At 39.1% G+C, this 15,914-nt stretch overlaps 1 protein-coding gene across 3 annotated transcripts in view; it reads right to left on the bottom strand.

Moving 5' to 3' along the window:
• Positions 1-1,013: 1,013 nt before the first annotated feature.
• The window catches only part of cadm2a (cell adhesion molecule 2a), a 221,774-nt gene continuing 206,873 nt past the window's right edge, over positions 1,014-15,914 (bottom strand). For all 3 annotated transcript variants that reach the window (XM_020639821.3, XM_020639823.3, XM_020639822.3), the window contains 2 exons: positions 8,736-8,858; positions 1,014-7,710 (listed from right to left, as the gene is read on the bottom strand). In XM_020639821.3, the coding sequence (XP_020495477.1) occupies positions 7,592-7,710; positions 8,736-8,858 (242 nt within the window). In that variant the 3' untranslated portion in view covers positions 1,014-7,591. The remainder of the gene's footprint in view (positions 7,711-8,735; positions 8,859-15,914) is intronic.

Raw genomic sequence — 15,914 nt, 5'->3', positions numbered from 1 at the left:
CAACTCTGCTCTGGCAGCTTTTACTCCTGACAGGTGGGCTTATTGCAGTTGCTTTCTTCACTCTAACATGACATTTTATTGCCGTTACTTAATTCCCCCCTCAGTCATCATCCTCTGACTAACGGAAAACAGGCGGATACCTCTCCCGCCCGTCCGTCAGGCTCAGTCACAGCCGCACTTTTCTGACTCTCTTCCCTGTTAAGGCTCTTACATCCCTTTTTATGCGCTCCATCTTTCTGTACATTTATGCAAAGTTTTTACTCTCCTGATGCTGCTGAGGCAGAAATGGTCAAGATTTAAAGGATTTTCACTTTACCACCTCTACATCCTGAGCCAATACCCTAAATCTGAAGTACTTTAACAAGAGGATACATACAGATCTTTCACACTTATTGGACTATAACACGACGCATGCTCAAGAGTGTCAGTTTAAGGGAAACATTTCAGAAATATAAAGCTGTAAGAAAACTTGTAGAAACTACACTCATTATAGAGCTCTATTATTTTGGCATATATTAACCTTAACGTTGTCATTGGTTTGAGTAGGTCACTGTGGATATTAGTGGGCTTTCATTCATGAAGTGACCTTGCAGAGAAACCATAGTTTTGTCTCTCTTAGTGTCTCCACAGTCTCTCCACAAAGACATGGACTGTAATCTTCAAAATAAATCACTTTTTTTTCTCGTTCTTCTCCATTTCTTTTCCCATTCACAGGGACTCCTTTCTACTTCTTTTGAGGAGTATTAAAGCTTTTTGTAAACTGTCAGTTCACTCAAAAAAAAAAGCCCCGACAACTGACAGAAGAAATTCATGAACATGTGTCTACAAGTGTTTTTTCATCAGGTTTGTGTGTGTGCATAGATCGTTGAGTGAATACATTCAGCTTTTTCCAAAGCAGGAGTATTAATAGTGTATCATCAGTGCTTATCTCTCAGCTCAGATACCCTGACAGGCCTCCAGAAGGAGAGCCATGATTGTAAGGAGAGAAGAAAAGACTGAATCAGACTTGTACAGATGTTTTGGCAACTATTTATTCAACAGTTTAAATTTCATACTGTACATGAGAACGGACCTCTTAAATCAAAAATAAGAAATCCCAAAGACAATGGGAGAACTACACCTCAGTGACGGTGCTAAATATGTGGAATCAAGCTCCCAGTACAGCTCGATTTGAAACTCATTTTACAAAAGTACATCAGAAGCTGAACTAGAGTGTGACTAGCTTTGAATCTTTACCTTACTGTGGATATTTCGTGTTTGGTGGGCGATCCCTTCATTTTAAGTCTGATACATGAAGATGTTTGTTGCTACCATAGACTGTAAAAAAAAAAAAAGAAAAGATGGACGGCACAACCGCTCCTCGAAAGTGAAGCCAAAATATTTGGAGCTCCCCCCTGCTGAATGGCTGCAGTATAGGTCACAAGCTCCGCCTCCTCCATGTTAACAGACAGGTCATAGGTCAAACTATAAAATTAAAATACAAATCATATTCATTTTTTCTCACACACGGTCTCTGTCGCCATAGTTAGTTCTTATCATGCGTATCTATGTCCAAGTGTAGGCGTTTAGTTTTAATGAGTCATTTCACGCTAAAATGAGCAGATGTAACATCATGTTGAGGAACGCAGCTGCAGCAGCGTTCCTTATACCAGAATAGCAGAGTACAGGAGGAATTGTGAGAGGGGTAGGATACAGAGACTCACACAAGAGTCACTGAGATTTCCATAACTGTAAATGTGTGTGCTCAAACTGACACAATAATCTTTAATGTTAAGGACGGGCTCTTCTCTGTTTTATCTGTTAGTTAAACGTGTATTTTGTTTAACCAAAGAGGCTGTAAGTAAATTCTGTGTCTAAACCAAATCAGATCCCTTCTGCACATATCTTGGCTCTGAATGTCGTCGCCAGCTCATTATGACAGGACCCTTCACATGGTGGTACTTTGGCTTCATTTTTGTACAAGGGAGGAGATGGAGACGTGTTGTCCATCTTGTCAATGGTTGCTACAATGGTGACATAATGGTCAAAAACACTGAACTGCTCACACACCATAAGCTTAAATTATAACAGCGTGTATAAACACAACTTCTATCACTCTTGAAACTGTTGGTTATTTGCAGCATATTTCTAAATTGCAGTATTTCAGTCAGTAGCAATTCTGATATATATCAAAGACAGCAAGATGACAGAATTACTGAAGAATCACTGAATAATTTTTATTAACATTGTGATAATCTGAAACTCAACAAAATACATGGTGTCAGCATTCAGGGACAAAGCAGAGTGAGAGGTGCTCACATGTCCCTGCTTCAAGACAGAAAACAAACAAGAAAATCACACACAAAAAAAAAAAATCTCGAGATGAAACATATTCCTGAGATGCAAAACAAAAGATATCAAGAAAGAAATATCAGCACTAAGTGTGATTGGGTCACATGTAGCTGTCATCGTCGGGACAATGTGGAGATTGGGCTGTTTGATTCTGGTGTCAATATTGCAGAGGGGGGGGGGTCAGAGGAGGCCTGATAGGACTGAACCGAGCCATGTCATGCTATCATCACTGCAGTGGGGAACGAAAGCCAGTACATGTAAAAAAAAGAAAAAAAGGAAATAAACACTGTTAAACAAAGAAGATATTTCTAGTTGATCGGGGCCTCTAATTTCCTGATAATGGAGGCCATCACCATGAGTTTGGGGCCAAACGCATACGCTTCTGTATGCCAAACTTTCTATATAGTACAGTGCGCTGTGGTGAATAAGGTTGTAGCTGTAGCAGTTTGGAAAATCTTCTATAATCACCAATCTAATCCTCTTAACCCCTTTCAAAAAGAAGCCGACTGTATGGAGGAGGGAAGGAGCAAACAGGAGCTGCAGAGTCACAAGGCACAAATGAAAAGCTTCAAAATATTTATTCCCATACGTTCTGATATGCCTTTTTTTTAAATCAGAATTGTCCCTTCCAGATAACTCTTTAGTCATGTGACATGATGTCGTTTTAGAAGAATGGATATGGGATCACTTAGCCTGCTGTTGTGATAAGTATGATTTCTGCTGCTGATGTCTGCAGATTTGGTTAACTCAATCACTAAGCAGTTCATTAAAAGTTGAATTTGATATGCGAAATAAAGTAATCGACCAGTGTTGGAAAAAGGAAAAAGTATGGAAGCTGAGAATGGCCATACTTTGAACATTTTTTAATGCTGTTTTTTTCAATATCCCAAGTTTATGATGGTATATCAAGACAATAAAGATAGAGAGAAAACAAATTTACTGAGATAACAACTTCATGAAGACAAAAAAATGACCTCAGAACAGAATTTATTCATTTAGAGTGAGTCAAGGCATGCATTTGTGTTTTTGTTGTTGAAGTTACTTCACTGGAGAAATTCATCTGACATCTATCTCTTACGCTTAGCAAAGTAAATGAGCCTTTTTGAATAGGCTGTCTATTCTGATAGACATTGAAATTAAAAAGGGGAGAAAAATTGTTTTGTCGTTGTTTTGTGATGATTACAGCTGGATTAGCTTCAGATAACAAAGGATGATTTCTCAAGATGACAATGTGATTAACGTTGATCTCCAGACCACTGTCTCTTCCTTTAGTATAAAACCTAAAAATACATCGCTATTTGTGTGGATTTTGTAAAGGGCCTTTGTGTGCCAACATCAATTTGAAATAATTAACAAATCTGAGCGTAGTAACTTGCTAAAATCACTGCCTCATCTGTCTTTGTTTAACTTCAGCTGCACCTTCAAAGTGGGTTTGTTCAGACTGAAAAGACATCAGACTAAAAAAAAGTGGACTCCTGATACTCCATCCACGTCAGAGCTAATGTACTGTTTTTCAACCATGATGAAATTAGAGGCCTGTGATGTTATGGAAATCAACCAAACAGATGCGTGTTGGTGAGCAAAGAGGCAACAAGTTTAAAGCTTAGTTTCAACCATCGAAAAACAAAACGTACAAGAACGACTGATAATAACTGACCCCAAGCTGTCACAGAGCCACAGACTATCATTGTCAAATAGTGCATGATGGTATGAGCCAGGCTGTTAGAACAAGAAATAAAATAAAAAAGGTTCAGGTTTGGTCTAACAATCATACAAAGCCATTTGCAGCAAATTAGCTCATTACTGTTATGTCAGAACAGATATTTACATGTGGTTTTTAGAAAGATTAAAAAAAAAGAAGACATTTCACCATTTAATAAGGAATATCCATCAAATTAATCAGAGTGCATAATTCAGTAAATGGCACGTGTTTCATTTCTAACATGAACCCCGACTCATCAGCGCAACCTGGTTATTAATGAGTGTTCATCTGATGCCAAACAGAAAACAGCCCACTTCTCTGACTTCAGAATCAACAATGGGATTGGACCAATTGCCTTTTTTTTCTAAGATGGATACATACAAACAAACAAACAAACAAATAAAATAGATACCTTCGCTGAGTTAAGACACAATGAAAAGAACTAGATAGAAAAGTAAAAAGACATTACAACATTTTCATTTATGCATCTATACACACGTGTGATACAGAAGGTTTCAAAAGACCAGAGCCAGACTAGAACCCTTTAGTCTGGATCTACTGAAGGTTTGCAGTGAGAATTAAACCAGTTAATAGTGCCCTAATGATTGAAGCGCACTAGAATGGTTAAAAATGGAAACTGTGGCAAAGCGTCTGAATTTTAAAGCAAATAACTTCCTATGTGAACTGTGATACACAACAACCTAAAGTCTACATCAGAGGTGACAGGTCTAAACTGACGCGATCGATTTTATGATTCCCAAACTCACTCAGGCAGTCATTGAGTTACGACGCAGAGAGAGACCTTACTCGCTGACCTTATTTGCATAATGTTGTAAATTGGCCGTCGAATTGGAGACAGCTGGGCCCACTATTTTATTGCCCTTGGTAATAATTTGCTCCCTCTTAGCAGATTAGTGCCTTGCTTTAAGTCTTTAGTTCCAGAGGCCACAGTGTTCATCGCTCGTTCACCGGAGAGGAAATCAAACACATTTCAGCAAAATGATAGAGGACGAACAGCGGGGGAAACATGAAAAGAAACAGAAATTCTAAATGTGGATATGTTTTGTGTTCTTTAGTGTGTATTCATATTTCATTTCATTACTTGTTTAAATGTGTTTTATTTCCAATTTGTATTTTAAGAATTAGGTGACACGAGATTCTTCATTTTCTTTTATGTTTTGTCTCTTTTTTTCTTAGATATATAAATATTCTACAACCGAAATCCTTCTGATCTGTAGCACCAAACAGCACGCCAAAAACACAATATTCCTCCCAAATAAGTTCCAAATAGACTTCCTTTGTGGCCTCTTAAGAGTTCTTCAATTCCAATAAATTAAACATGAAAAAGAACCAAACAAAACATGCTAATGTGTATTTCCAAAGTTTAGTTTTCACTCATTATATACATGCCTTGTGCCAAAACAAAATACATTGGTTTAAAAGTTTCCTAATAAGAATGATGCAATGAAAAATGATTTAAAAAAAACAACAACTAAATAGAAATTGGCTAATATACAAATTTGAAGAGATCCAGAATTGAACAGCAAATTGTCACAATCAACCACATTTTAGCAGACACAAAATACAGCAGGGAGCTTAGAACCATTAAAACCAAAAATATTAGAAACATTTCTTTTTTATATAAAAACATGATTTAACTTACATTTTCATGGAGATGCGCTCTATTTTTCTTTTATCTAGAAGTGAATAAAAGACTTGTCGTCTTGTCCTTGTCGTCTCCTCCACTACCAGTGTGAATAAAAATAACCTTCTCAAGGCGATCTGGTTGTTGGCAAAGGAGCACAGATACTCAATCCGACATGTTTGTGCTTCTCTTTTTTTTGTCATCAGTTTGAAGTTGTTTTTGGGAAAGGAGACCCCTGCAGATCTATGACCCAGAACTAACACCTTATTTCCCTTGTTTGTTTTGGATTTGCTAAGAACCCCATGAAATGGAAATCAGAGTCCAGTTCATGGAGATTGGAAAAATGGAGAAAAACAATGAGCAGTTACTGTATGTAGATTCCAAGATGGGACTTAACCTCATGTTGGCCGCATCAACAGTTTAAATAAACTACAAGATTCTGGTTGAATTGGAGGTGGCAATAACAACAGAAAATGTGATTTAAGGTCACACTGATTTGTATTACTGTTTCCATTAAGTAATATTATGATTGGATGCAAATGTATAGGCCAGGGAATGAACAGAAATGTGGTCATAAACTGCTGTAGAAAGCTGCCTGGACCTCAAACATACAAGAGGTTTCAATCAAACGTACATTATTGAAATAATTAAAATTAATTTAACAGCAAATTTCCAATACATACTGAGTACCTTTTGTATCCCGTTTTTACTCCTTACTGTACATGTTGTTGGGTCCTTAAGCCTTAAAATGATCCCAATGTGATATAAACAAAAGCAAAATGATCCAAAGTGAAAAGCTAAACTCATTTCAATACAATTTGTACAACTTTAAGAGCGAGGAGAGCGACTCTTCCTGTACACCTGAACCCTTGATGTGAATCACAACCTAGTGTTCGCTGAAGGTGGTGGTGTTTTGCTAAACTGCAGCCTGGACAGTGCAGGAATATACAGACAAAAGTACATCATGACAGCAGGTTTAGCAAATGGTTTTTATACTTGATTGAGTTTATTTGATGGATCTAAGCATCTGTGTGTGTGTATATGTGTGTGTGTGTGTGTGTGTGTGTTCTCTGCTCTAAACAATACCACACAACCCTTAATTACCTCTACCCTAAAAGTAAGAAAAAAAAAATCATATTATACACTTATCTGACAAACCTTGCTACAGTGTTACACAAAACCTTCTCCTTATCTTACAAGGGTCATTAATTACAAGTCTATTTAGAGAGGGGCCGGGGGGAAGTGAAGCATCTAAAAGTACCGTATTCAGTGTGATAGACATGTATAAGGCGTAAACAGCAAAGATTCTCATTCAAATAAAAAAAGACGTAATCAAAAGCCGTGAGCTAAGCGATGAGACGATGGTTCGGTTAACCATCTTAGAAGAAGCATTTACATTGCAACCATACATGAAGGCATTGACAGGAGTTCAAAACTGTGTTTTTTAGGCACCGTGTTGATGTGAGATATGATATGTGTTTGTGGTCGTGTGTGAACAAAGGGGGGTTTTGTACGTGTCTGGGTGTCGGAAAGAGGGTCTCATGTAAGAAGCAGACAGGGTAGATTTACAGACTTCCAGGCATTCACGTCGAAGATGAAGGAAAAAATATAAGGAAGTGTGGGGGGGGGGGGGATTTCAAGCTGCCTGTGATCACCGGCTGCCAAGAAAACACAAAAGAAATAAAGATGTAAACGATAGAAATGGGCGAAACAAAAACAAAAAAAAAAAGAGGTAAAACCAGGAAAAACACTCGGGGACCCTCTCCATCTGTGGACTGCCTGCAGATCCCTCGTTGACCAGCGGGGGCAGTGTCGAGAGGTGTAGAGAAAAACAGGGGGAGACGGAGAGAGAAAAATAGATACAGAGATTGAAAGAAGGGGAGGAGAGAGCTGGGCAGCACTCCCCCTGCAGTCTAAATGAAGTATTCTTTCTTTTCCTCTGCGTGTGCGTGGTTGCCCTCGGCGTTGATGATGGCTGTGTCGGCGTCGGGTGCATCGTCCGCTCCTTTGGCCTCGTTTGTCAAGTATGTTCCTGAGGAAGCAAGAAGAAAAAAAAAAACTTGCATCAAGGAAAACAAATACGGAGCAGCACTGCATGGTGTTCTTAGCCTGCGGCGTAAAACACGTCTGAAGACAACATCAGTAATGCTGCATAATTCATATATAGAGTGATGAGGAGCGAGGATGGTGCGGGATATGTAAATACAGCAGAGAGTAGATGTGTAAAACTCTCAACAAACAGATTTATTGTTCTCAACAGTGTCAGACAAGGCTTTGAGTTGCGCTTCCAAATAACGCAATGCAGCCCTGAATTTTAACTCTTTTTTTTCTCGCGTTCGTGTCGGAAAACGACTATTAACTTTGAACCCCAGGAGATACTTTTTGACGTTTCTCTTTTCTTTGGTCCCTCTCCTCTTTCTCTCTCCCGCCTTGTATTACCGATATCGAGGCATGACATATTTAAAAAGAGGGTTGCACAAACATGGAATCCTGCTGGATGCAAGCCATACTATTAATGCCGTAGGACAGTTTCTCTGCAATAACATGTGGAATAGTAAACAGGAGGTTAAAGCAGCCATTTACTCAGTAAGCTGAAACTTTTCTAGCCTGAGATGTGTTAGCCATCTGGCAAATGGCATTTTCATAAGCATGTCCATGGCAGAAACTAATCAATATGACAATTGTAGAAACCCATTTAATCTTTTATTAAGTTTTTGGATATCTCCACATTGTACATAAAAAGGTCATGTTTGTTTCCTACATACAGTTTCACACATCAAGGCTCTCTCTCTCTAAATCAAATATTGATTTCAAAATACAATATTTCATTCTTACATTTAAAAAAGAAAATAAACTAAAAACCCTTTTACACATTTTGTTTGTATACCATATGTGCAGGACTTGAGCCAATATTTGTTTCCTCCACTGCAGGTATGTTGTACTGTACTGTAACTTGGGAATTATGGAGGAGCTGTTAGGTCTAACTGTACAAGAAGGACATGCTCCACTCGTTCCAAAAGCATTGAAAGACTCAGGTCTGGTCCTCTGTGGTTTTACCTTTATGCCTGGCCAGGTATCTTCCCAAGACGATGATTAAACACAAGGTGACAAAGACCACTACAGCCACCACTCCTCCGATCAAGGCATGGTCAGTACCGTGCTGCCCCACAGCATTTGGATCTGTGGAAAGAGAGACAGACAGAGCGAGAGACAAAGAGAGCAGATGAAAGTGCCGTTTGGTGAGGTGAGGGAGCGAGGGCAGAGGGACAGCAAAAGAACGGACAAAAAAATAAACACAAAACAGAGCATGGAGGAAAAAGCAGATTATTTCCAGCTCGTTCCTGCTCTAATGAGCTGCTGTCATTCCTCCCTCTTTTCACATCGTGCAGTTAGAGCATAGCTGCCTCGCTCTCTGAGAATAATAAAATGCAGAGAGAGAGAGAGAAAGAGAAAGAGTAAAGGACATCACATTGACACAAAGAGTGGCCAAAGGCAGACACACATAGGGCCTGCAAAATGAGGTATAAAGAGAATGAAAGTGGGGGAAAAAAGTGAATAATTCAGGATCACCCCTGTGGTGCTCCAGGAGTCCCAAAAATGCAAACCAGGGAGACAGAGGAAGAGAAGTGCACAGTAAAAAAAAAACTTATAGAAAATAAAAAGAACAGATCCATGTTTTTCTTTTTCTTTTTTGATAGGAATCATTGTTGTCAGGAAAAAACAAACAAATTGGGTGTAAGAGAGATGCTACAGGTTTCCTGGCTGTTCCTAGCAGTCAGAGTGATAGGGGAGTCATGAAAGAGTGAAGAATCTGCATAATGAGGCCGTTCACGCTTCATGCAAAGACCCATCAAAGGTTTCCTCTGACTTCAACAATAGCTTATATCCTTTATTCACCCATATTTCTCCTTTTCATAAAGTCTGGCTTGCAGGCTATTCAAGGTAAGAGTGGAGACCTGACACAAACCGAGCCCAATGGGATGGATAGAAAAAAAGTGCAGCGGTAGATGGGTAACAGAATAGTGTCTATTATTCATATCAGTCCCTGACACCTGAGAAATTAGCGCTCATGTCATTATCCTCCTCCAAGTGTCATATACAACCCTGCCTGTGTGTGTGTGTGTGTGTGTGTAAGTATATGTGTGTCTAACATTAATCCTACACATTTGACTCTTTACATGACAATAGCAATCATCATCAGGATTTTCTATCAGTGCTCACTGAACCATGTCTTAGAATTTCAAACACCATAATCCTGTACAAATAATAATACATCATTCTATGTTTACTACCATACACCAGAAATACCTAGACAAATTCTTTGTATGTGTTAGCCAATGACTGTATATAAAAGATGGACAACGCGTCTCCTCTTCTCCTTGTTGTACTAAGTGAAGCCTAAATTGCTGGGCTGGTGTTACCATTTGGAGCCAGAGTCTGGACATTAGAGATATGCTGGTTTAGCTGTAGTATTGAAGACTTGCCTCCACAGACTCTAAAGCAGAACTTCTTGTTTTCACCCACAGCAGGCAATCATTGTTATTGAAAGTTTAGAAACTTTGAAATTGGCTATGTCACCTGTTGCCGTTTCTGCTCTACTATGTTGTTCCTGTACAGAACAATGCATTTGTTTACATAGCTGTAAATCATGAAGTTATAACCTCTTTTTATACCATCAAGTAACTCATTAGAACCATTAAGGAAAATCTACACACAGACACAAATCATCATGATAAGGAAATACTATAATAAGATTAATGTATTAGACCTGTATTTTGATTTTATAGGTTGGCCGATGTTACATCTGGGAACATGGAGGAGACAGAGCTTGTGACCTATACTGCAGCCGGTCACTAGGGGGCAATCAAGCTGTATTGGCTTCACTTTTGGGGAGCTGTCATGTGGTCCTTCTATTTATACTGTCTGTAGTAGAAACCCTGATTCTTACTTTAAATCTAAAGTGGCCTCATGATACTTCAAATATGGCAAAGTCAGAGCAGGGTTAGCATTGATAAAAGGCAGGTTTAGACATGCAGCACACATCGTATTTCGACTCTGTTTCTCTTCAGCTTTCTTCTTTTTCTTTCTGCGTCCGCCCATGTGGCCAAATTGAACAGCTGGCCTGCTCTCGCTCCATAACTCTCCATGGTCTGAGTGACCGGGCCGTCACACTCCACTGCCTCCCGGTGGACAGACACACACTCATACAGACACACATGCTCATACACAGAGACGTTTGAGCATGGTTTTACTGTGCTGCAGTTCTGCTTGGTCAGTGGAGCAGAGAGTAGAGGAATGTTCCCTCGGCACAGCCCAGCAGGGCGAGGACTCGGGCGTTTAGTTACACACATGGCTGTGTCTCTTCACCTCTATCTGTCAGGACAGGGAGTGTTTTCTACCATCATACACACTCTCTGTCCTGCTACTACTGCACTTCAGTCTGGCTGCTACAGCCCAGTGCAGGCACAAACAAGCCATGACCAGAAAGTCGCATGTCTTTCTATAGAGCATGACACGCTTTGGCTGTGCAATATGCTGGTGTCATGTTGAAATCGTTGGGCTACAACTCAGACCTCTTTCACACTCTCAGAAAATGTCTGCTGCTACGGCATCACTTCCTCAGAAATAGATACCCCAAAATCTGACTTCTGTAGGGAAATGAAAAGCTGCTTTTACTAATAGAGGGTAATTTGTGCTAAAGAAAGTTGTTGAAAAATAATTTGTTGGAAGCTAAACTGAGGCTGATACATTAACTGCTAAGGTCTTGTCACAGCTTTGCATGGTGATTTCACAAAGTAGCAATTCTTTGCCACGTACTACACATATCCATCTGGGTAAGTTGAGGATTTTCTAAGGACTTCTAATGCTTGTTTTTGTTTTTTTACATGACTCTACACAACAATGTTTTAGCTACTTATAGGCTAACAACAAGTATTACTGCGCTAGCTAAACATTTTACTGGAAACTTGATTAATTGGACGTTTGAAGAGGGTTATATGTGAGAAAGTCGAAAAAAGGGTACATAGAGTTACAAAGTCTGATAAATTGTCGAGCAGGAAGTCCCTTGAGTCAGTGTCGGTAAAAATAAAATAAAATAAATAAATAAATAGGCTAGCAACTTGAGGCTACATTCGCTGCTCCTAGCATCTGACAGCCATGTTGGTGGTTGAGCTGCATTGTTGGTAATTTAGGCCAGATTTTGACAAGGAACATTAATGTGTGGATTATGAAGATGGAGCTATGGGTCTGAAATAAAGTATAAAGTTAAGTAAAGACATCTTGTCACTAAATCTTTTTTTGATTGTTTCAATCTCTCCATCGTCATGAGTCTGTTACGTGATACAATTGCAATGCTAAATCAGATCAGTAGCACTCATTTAAGTCTTCTAAAATCGGTTGAGGTTTTGATAACCAAGATCAGACATTCAGAAGTGGCTTCCACTAACTCATGAAGTCACTAACGGCATGTGAATACTTTTCATGGGGGCACTTTAAAAACATGGTCAATCTTCTGTGTTCTTTTGTATTCTGTTCTAGTTCGCTGCTGCTCACGGAGGGAGAAAAATACAGCAGGGGCGTCAGAAGAAACACTGACAAAGGAAATGAAAACATAGAGATTGATGGACAGGAAAAAAAAAGGTGAAATTTCAGTTGGAGCGAAACAGGGGGGTAAAGACGACAAGGAGGAGAGGGATCTAGAGAAGAGGGTAATACATTTTTATAGGTCCAAAACAGATTATCTTTTAATAAGGGCACATACATTCTTCTCTGTGTGATTTAATATGAGAGCGTGGCAGAGCAAACTCCTCTTTTAATATTTATAACACTCTTCTTGTCGCCTGGCCTGGTGAGTTGGGCTTCTTTAATAAATTAAAGGGGTTCAGGGTTTCTGTGAGCCTCTTCTTCGCTGGACTGAAGTAAAAGTGTTGCTCTTGAACTGGCCCACTAACTCCTCATCTGATCTGTTTCACTGAAGCTGGTCCCATATGGACTAATGTGGAAAGGACATGTTAAAGGGACATCTCAGAAGGATGTGTTCAGGCTGGAAATGAAAAAAAAAAATTAATGTCCTATCTTATCTGTTCAGATTAAATGACATGACTCATTATGTCCCATTTCTCAAAAGAATGAGAATCCGAATAACCTTCAAAATAAAAGCACCTGTTTTTTGTAAGTAAAGCTTTGAGAACGCTTGAGTCTTCAAGATGAAAATGTGACTAAACTTAACCATCTGCTCATTGGTTCTAAAAGAATAAAAAGCAGATTTGAAGAGGAGCTATATAATAGTCCAAGTGAAAGCTCAAATATTCCATCAAGGGCTAAGCTGGAGGCAAATGATGAGCCGACAAGAAAAGTCTGCCCCAGGCTTCAATCGGGTCATCACCTCCGCTTTAAAGCGGCCTGATCCGAATGTAACGTCGGCAAAATTGTACATTAACACTGAACTCTGGTTTCATCATCTCTGCATAAAAAAGTGAAAGAGAAATCTATTAAATATCTAAGAGGGGTTGCTAACTGGAGTGCCAGAGCAGTCTGAAGACCACGGGTGTTGAAATAGCTGGTTTGGTAAATTAAAGATTAGTGGAACTACAAAGAAAAAAGGAGAAGATGTTTCTGATGGGAAATTAATTCAATATAAAGAAAGTTGCTCTTATAGTGTGAGAATTTATAACTTGCAGCTCTGACATCTGCTCCACTAAGAGTCTGTTTAAACTCATTACTAATGCACATTTTCCAGATTGTTTTAAGCTGCAGTAAGCAAATATTGAAAAAGTCTTCACTCTTCCTCCATGGCAAATAAAAATATATTTTTGGGCTAGTCAGAACTGCATGACTCTAAACTGATGGCATAAAACACATTCTCATTCAATATCTTCTGTATTATGATCTGCCTATTTATTGCTAAAGGATCTCAAGTTAGTGCAAAACTATTTATTTACAGTCATTGCACACAGCTGGCAGGATATATATGCAGTTCTAAGATAGTTTACACCTTCCTGAGAGAGTGCTTCAAATTGTTTGCTCAATCCACAGATAACAAACAGAAAATAGTTCTTCATTTAAGATGCCTATGGTGAATCACTTTGTCACTGAGTGTTTGTTTAACAGGTCATTTACTAAATGTCTCCATGTAACATGTCTTGATCTCACTCTACCATGTAGTTTATTGTCACAACATCTTACAGGCCGGGCCTTTAACATTTTCTGCACTGTATTCTAAGTCATCTTCTCAATAAACAATCTTAAAAAGAATCATTTGCAGTTTCCTTCACTTCATTATATTAGGATGCAACTCAAAGCTTTCCATAGATTTACTCATCTCCATTTCTCCTTCTTCCCCTTGGTATTAGATTTATACATCTTAAAATTCATTCCCTACATGCATCTTTTTATTCTCTTGGATTAGACTTTCCCCTTCCTCTATTTTAGATATAGCTCTGTGACGCAATGGTTTCAGTTGCTCAGATCAATAAGGCAGCTGCTTGCTTAAGCATTGGCTTACAGAGCTGCAGTGTCCTTGTGTCTGTGCTGTGGGTCATGGACTCTTTGTGTGTAGGAGTGTGAGCACATCAATGGCTGAAACAGATAATATAAGTTTGTGTTAAAAGGAAAATTGGAAGCCCTAGTATGGTTCTATATATATATATATATATATATATATATATATATATATATATATATATATTTTAGACACAAGATACAGCCTGGGACAACCTGTTACAGAAAATAAGAAACCAAATAAACGATAAAGCATTCACCTTGCAGGTAGTTGTTTCCCTAGTATTTGAAAAAACCCTGCACATATCATCCTTAAATGGGAAACATAAGGGGACACATTACTCTGCATTTATTCTGCTGCAGTGAAAGTTAGAGACATAAAGCAGAGATCGACTGCAAACAGAGAGAAAGTAAAGAAGATAAAGTGGTGAAAAGTGCCTGCAGACTTTACTCGTTCAATGACTCAATTATGTCCAACTTTTTTGGCTTAGACTGGAAATTCAACCAATCTGCATCTAATGCTCACACTACTGCCAAGATGAAAGAGTCCCTGGAGGCTGCAGCCGAGGACCTGCACACACATTTGTGCGCACTTTCAAATGCATGCACCCATGCATGTGAAAGAGTTTGAAAGAAAGACAGAAAAGTGGAGAAGTGACTGAGAAACATGCACATGTGTGTGTGTTTTTGTGTGTGTGTGGATGTCCTTGCACATTATTGCTTGCTGGGTCAGAATAGATTAATGAGATTCTGAAAACAAATTACTTCTGCTAATCATTCAATAAAGACCACACATGGACTTGGACACTATTTTGCATATTCAACAAGCTTTTTCTCTCTTTGCGAGATGAAAAGAAATTGTGGTCAGCAGGGTAACAGCATGAAGTTATAAGCAAAGGAAATCAATCAATCACGAATTCATTAAGTGGCTTGTATGAATCGATCTATCAAAGCTGCTCAATGCTCTGCCAAATCCATAATGTCTTCAAAACAGCAATATAATACAACAAAGGTGGCTCACACTGACGTCAAACCTTTGGCTACTGCAGCCTCTATGTTGCTGCTGCTTTTTCTTTCATGAAATGTACTGTGCAGCTTTTATTGGAAGAGTTGCATTATGGGAGCAGAAACAGAAGCCCACACAGAAATGAATGATCTCAATGGAAGCAAGTTGCTCTAACAAGCCTTACAATCCCCCAAAGGAGACCGAGAAAAATGAATGAAGGACCGAATGGAACTCAATGTCAACAAATGAAAATTAGACTGCCTCAACAGTGATCGTTTGTGTGTGTGTGTGTGTGTGTGTGTGTGTGTGTGTGTGTGTGTATGCCTCTTCAAGATTGCTGAAAGTGTCCCCTGCCATTGAGATTTAATGAATAGAAGGGCTATTACACGTAATTCATAACACTAGCCCCAGGATCTAATGATTTCTCTTTTTTTTCCTGTTCTACACTTTATTCCAAATTGTCACAATAATTCTTCGCCAATGCGAGCTAATGTGACAGGTCATCAATAATAATTGCCTCGCAATAAGTGGAAAGACCTTTGCATTATGTTTTAATTCCTCCCATGCTCCTCAGCGTTATGTTGGAGAGTGGGAAAGAAAATGAGGAGAAGATGGTCAGTTCTGTCCGTCCCCCCCCACCCTCCCCTCCCCTGCAGGGATGCTTCAACCCAAACTTAAACACAGCAACCAATCAGGTGCCCTGGACACTTGCCCTCGAGAAAATATGTCTT

Source organism: Labrus bergylta, chromosome 14, assembly GCF_963930695.1.
Source record: "Labrus bergylta chromosome 14, fLabBer1.1, whole genome shotgun sequence".
Taxonomy (NCBI): domain Eukaryota; kingdom Metazoa; phylum Chordata; class Actinopteri; order Labriformes; family Labridae; genus Labrus; species Labrus bergylta.
This window is presented reverse-complemented; position numbering and strand designations above follow the sequence as displayed.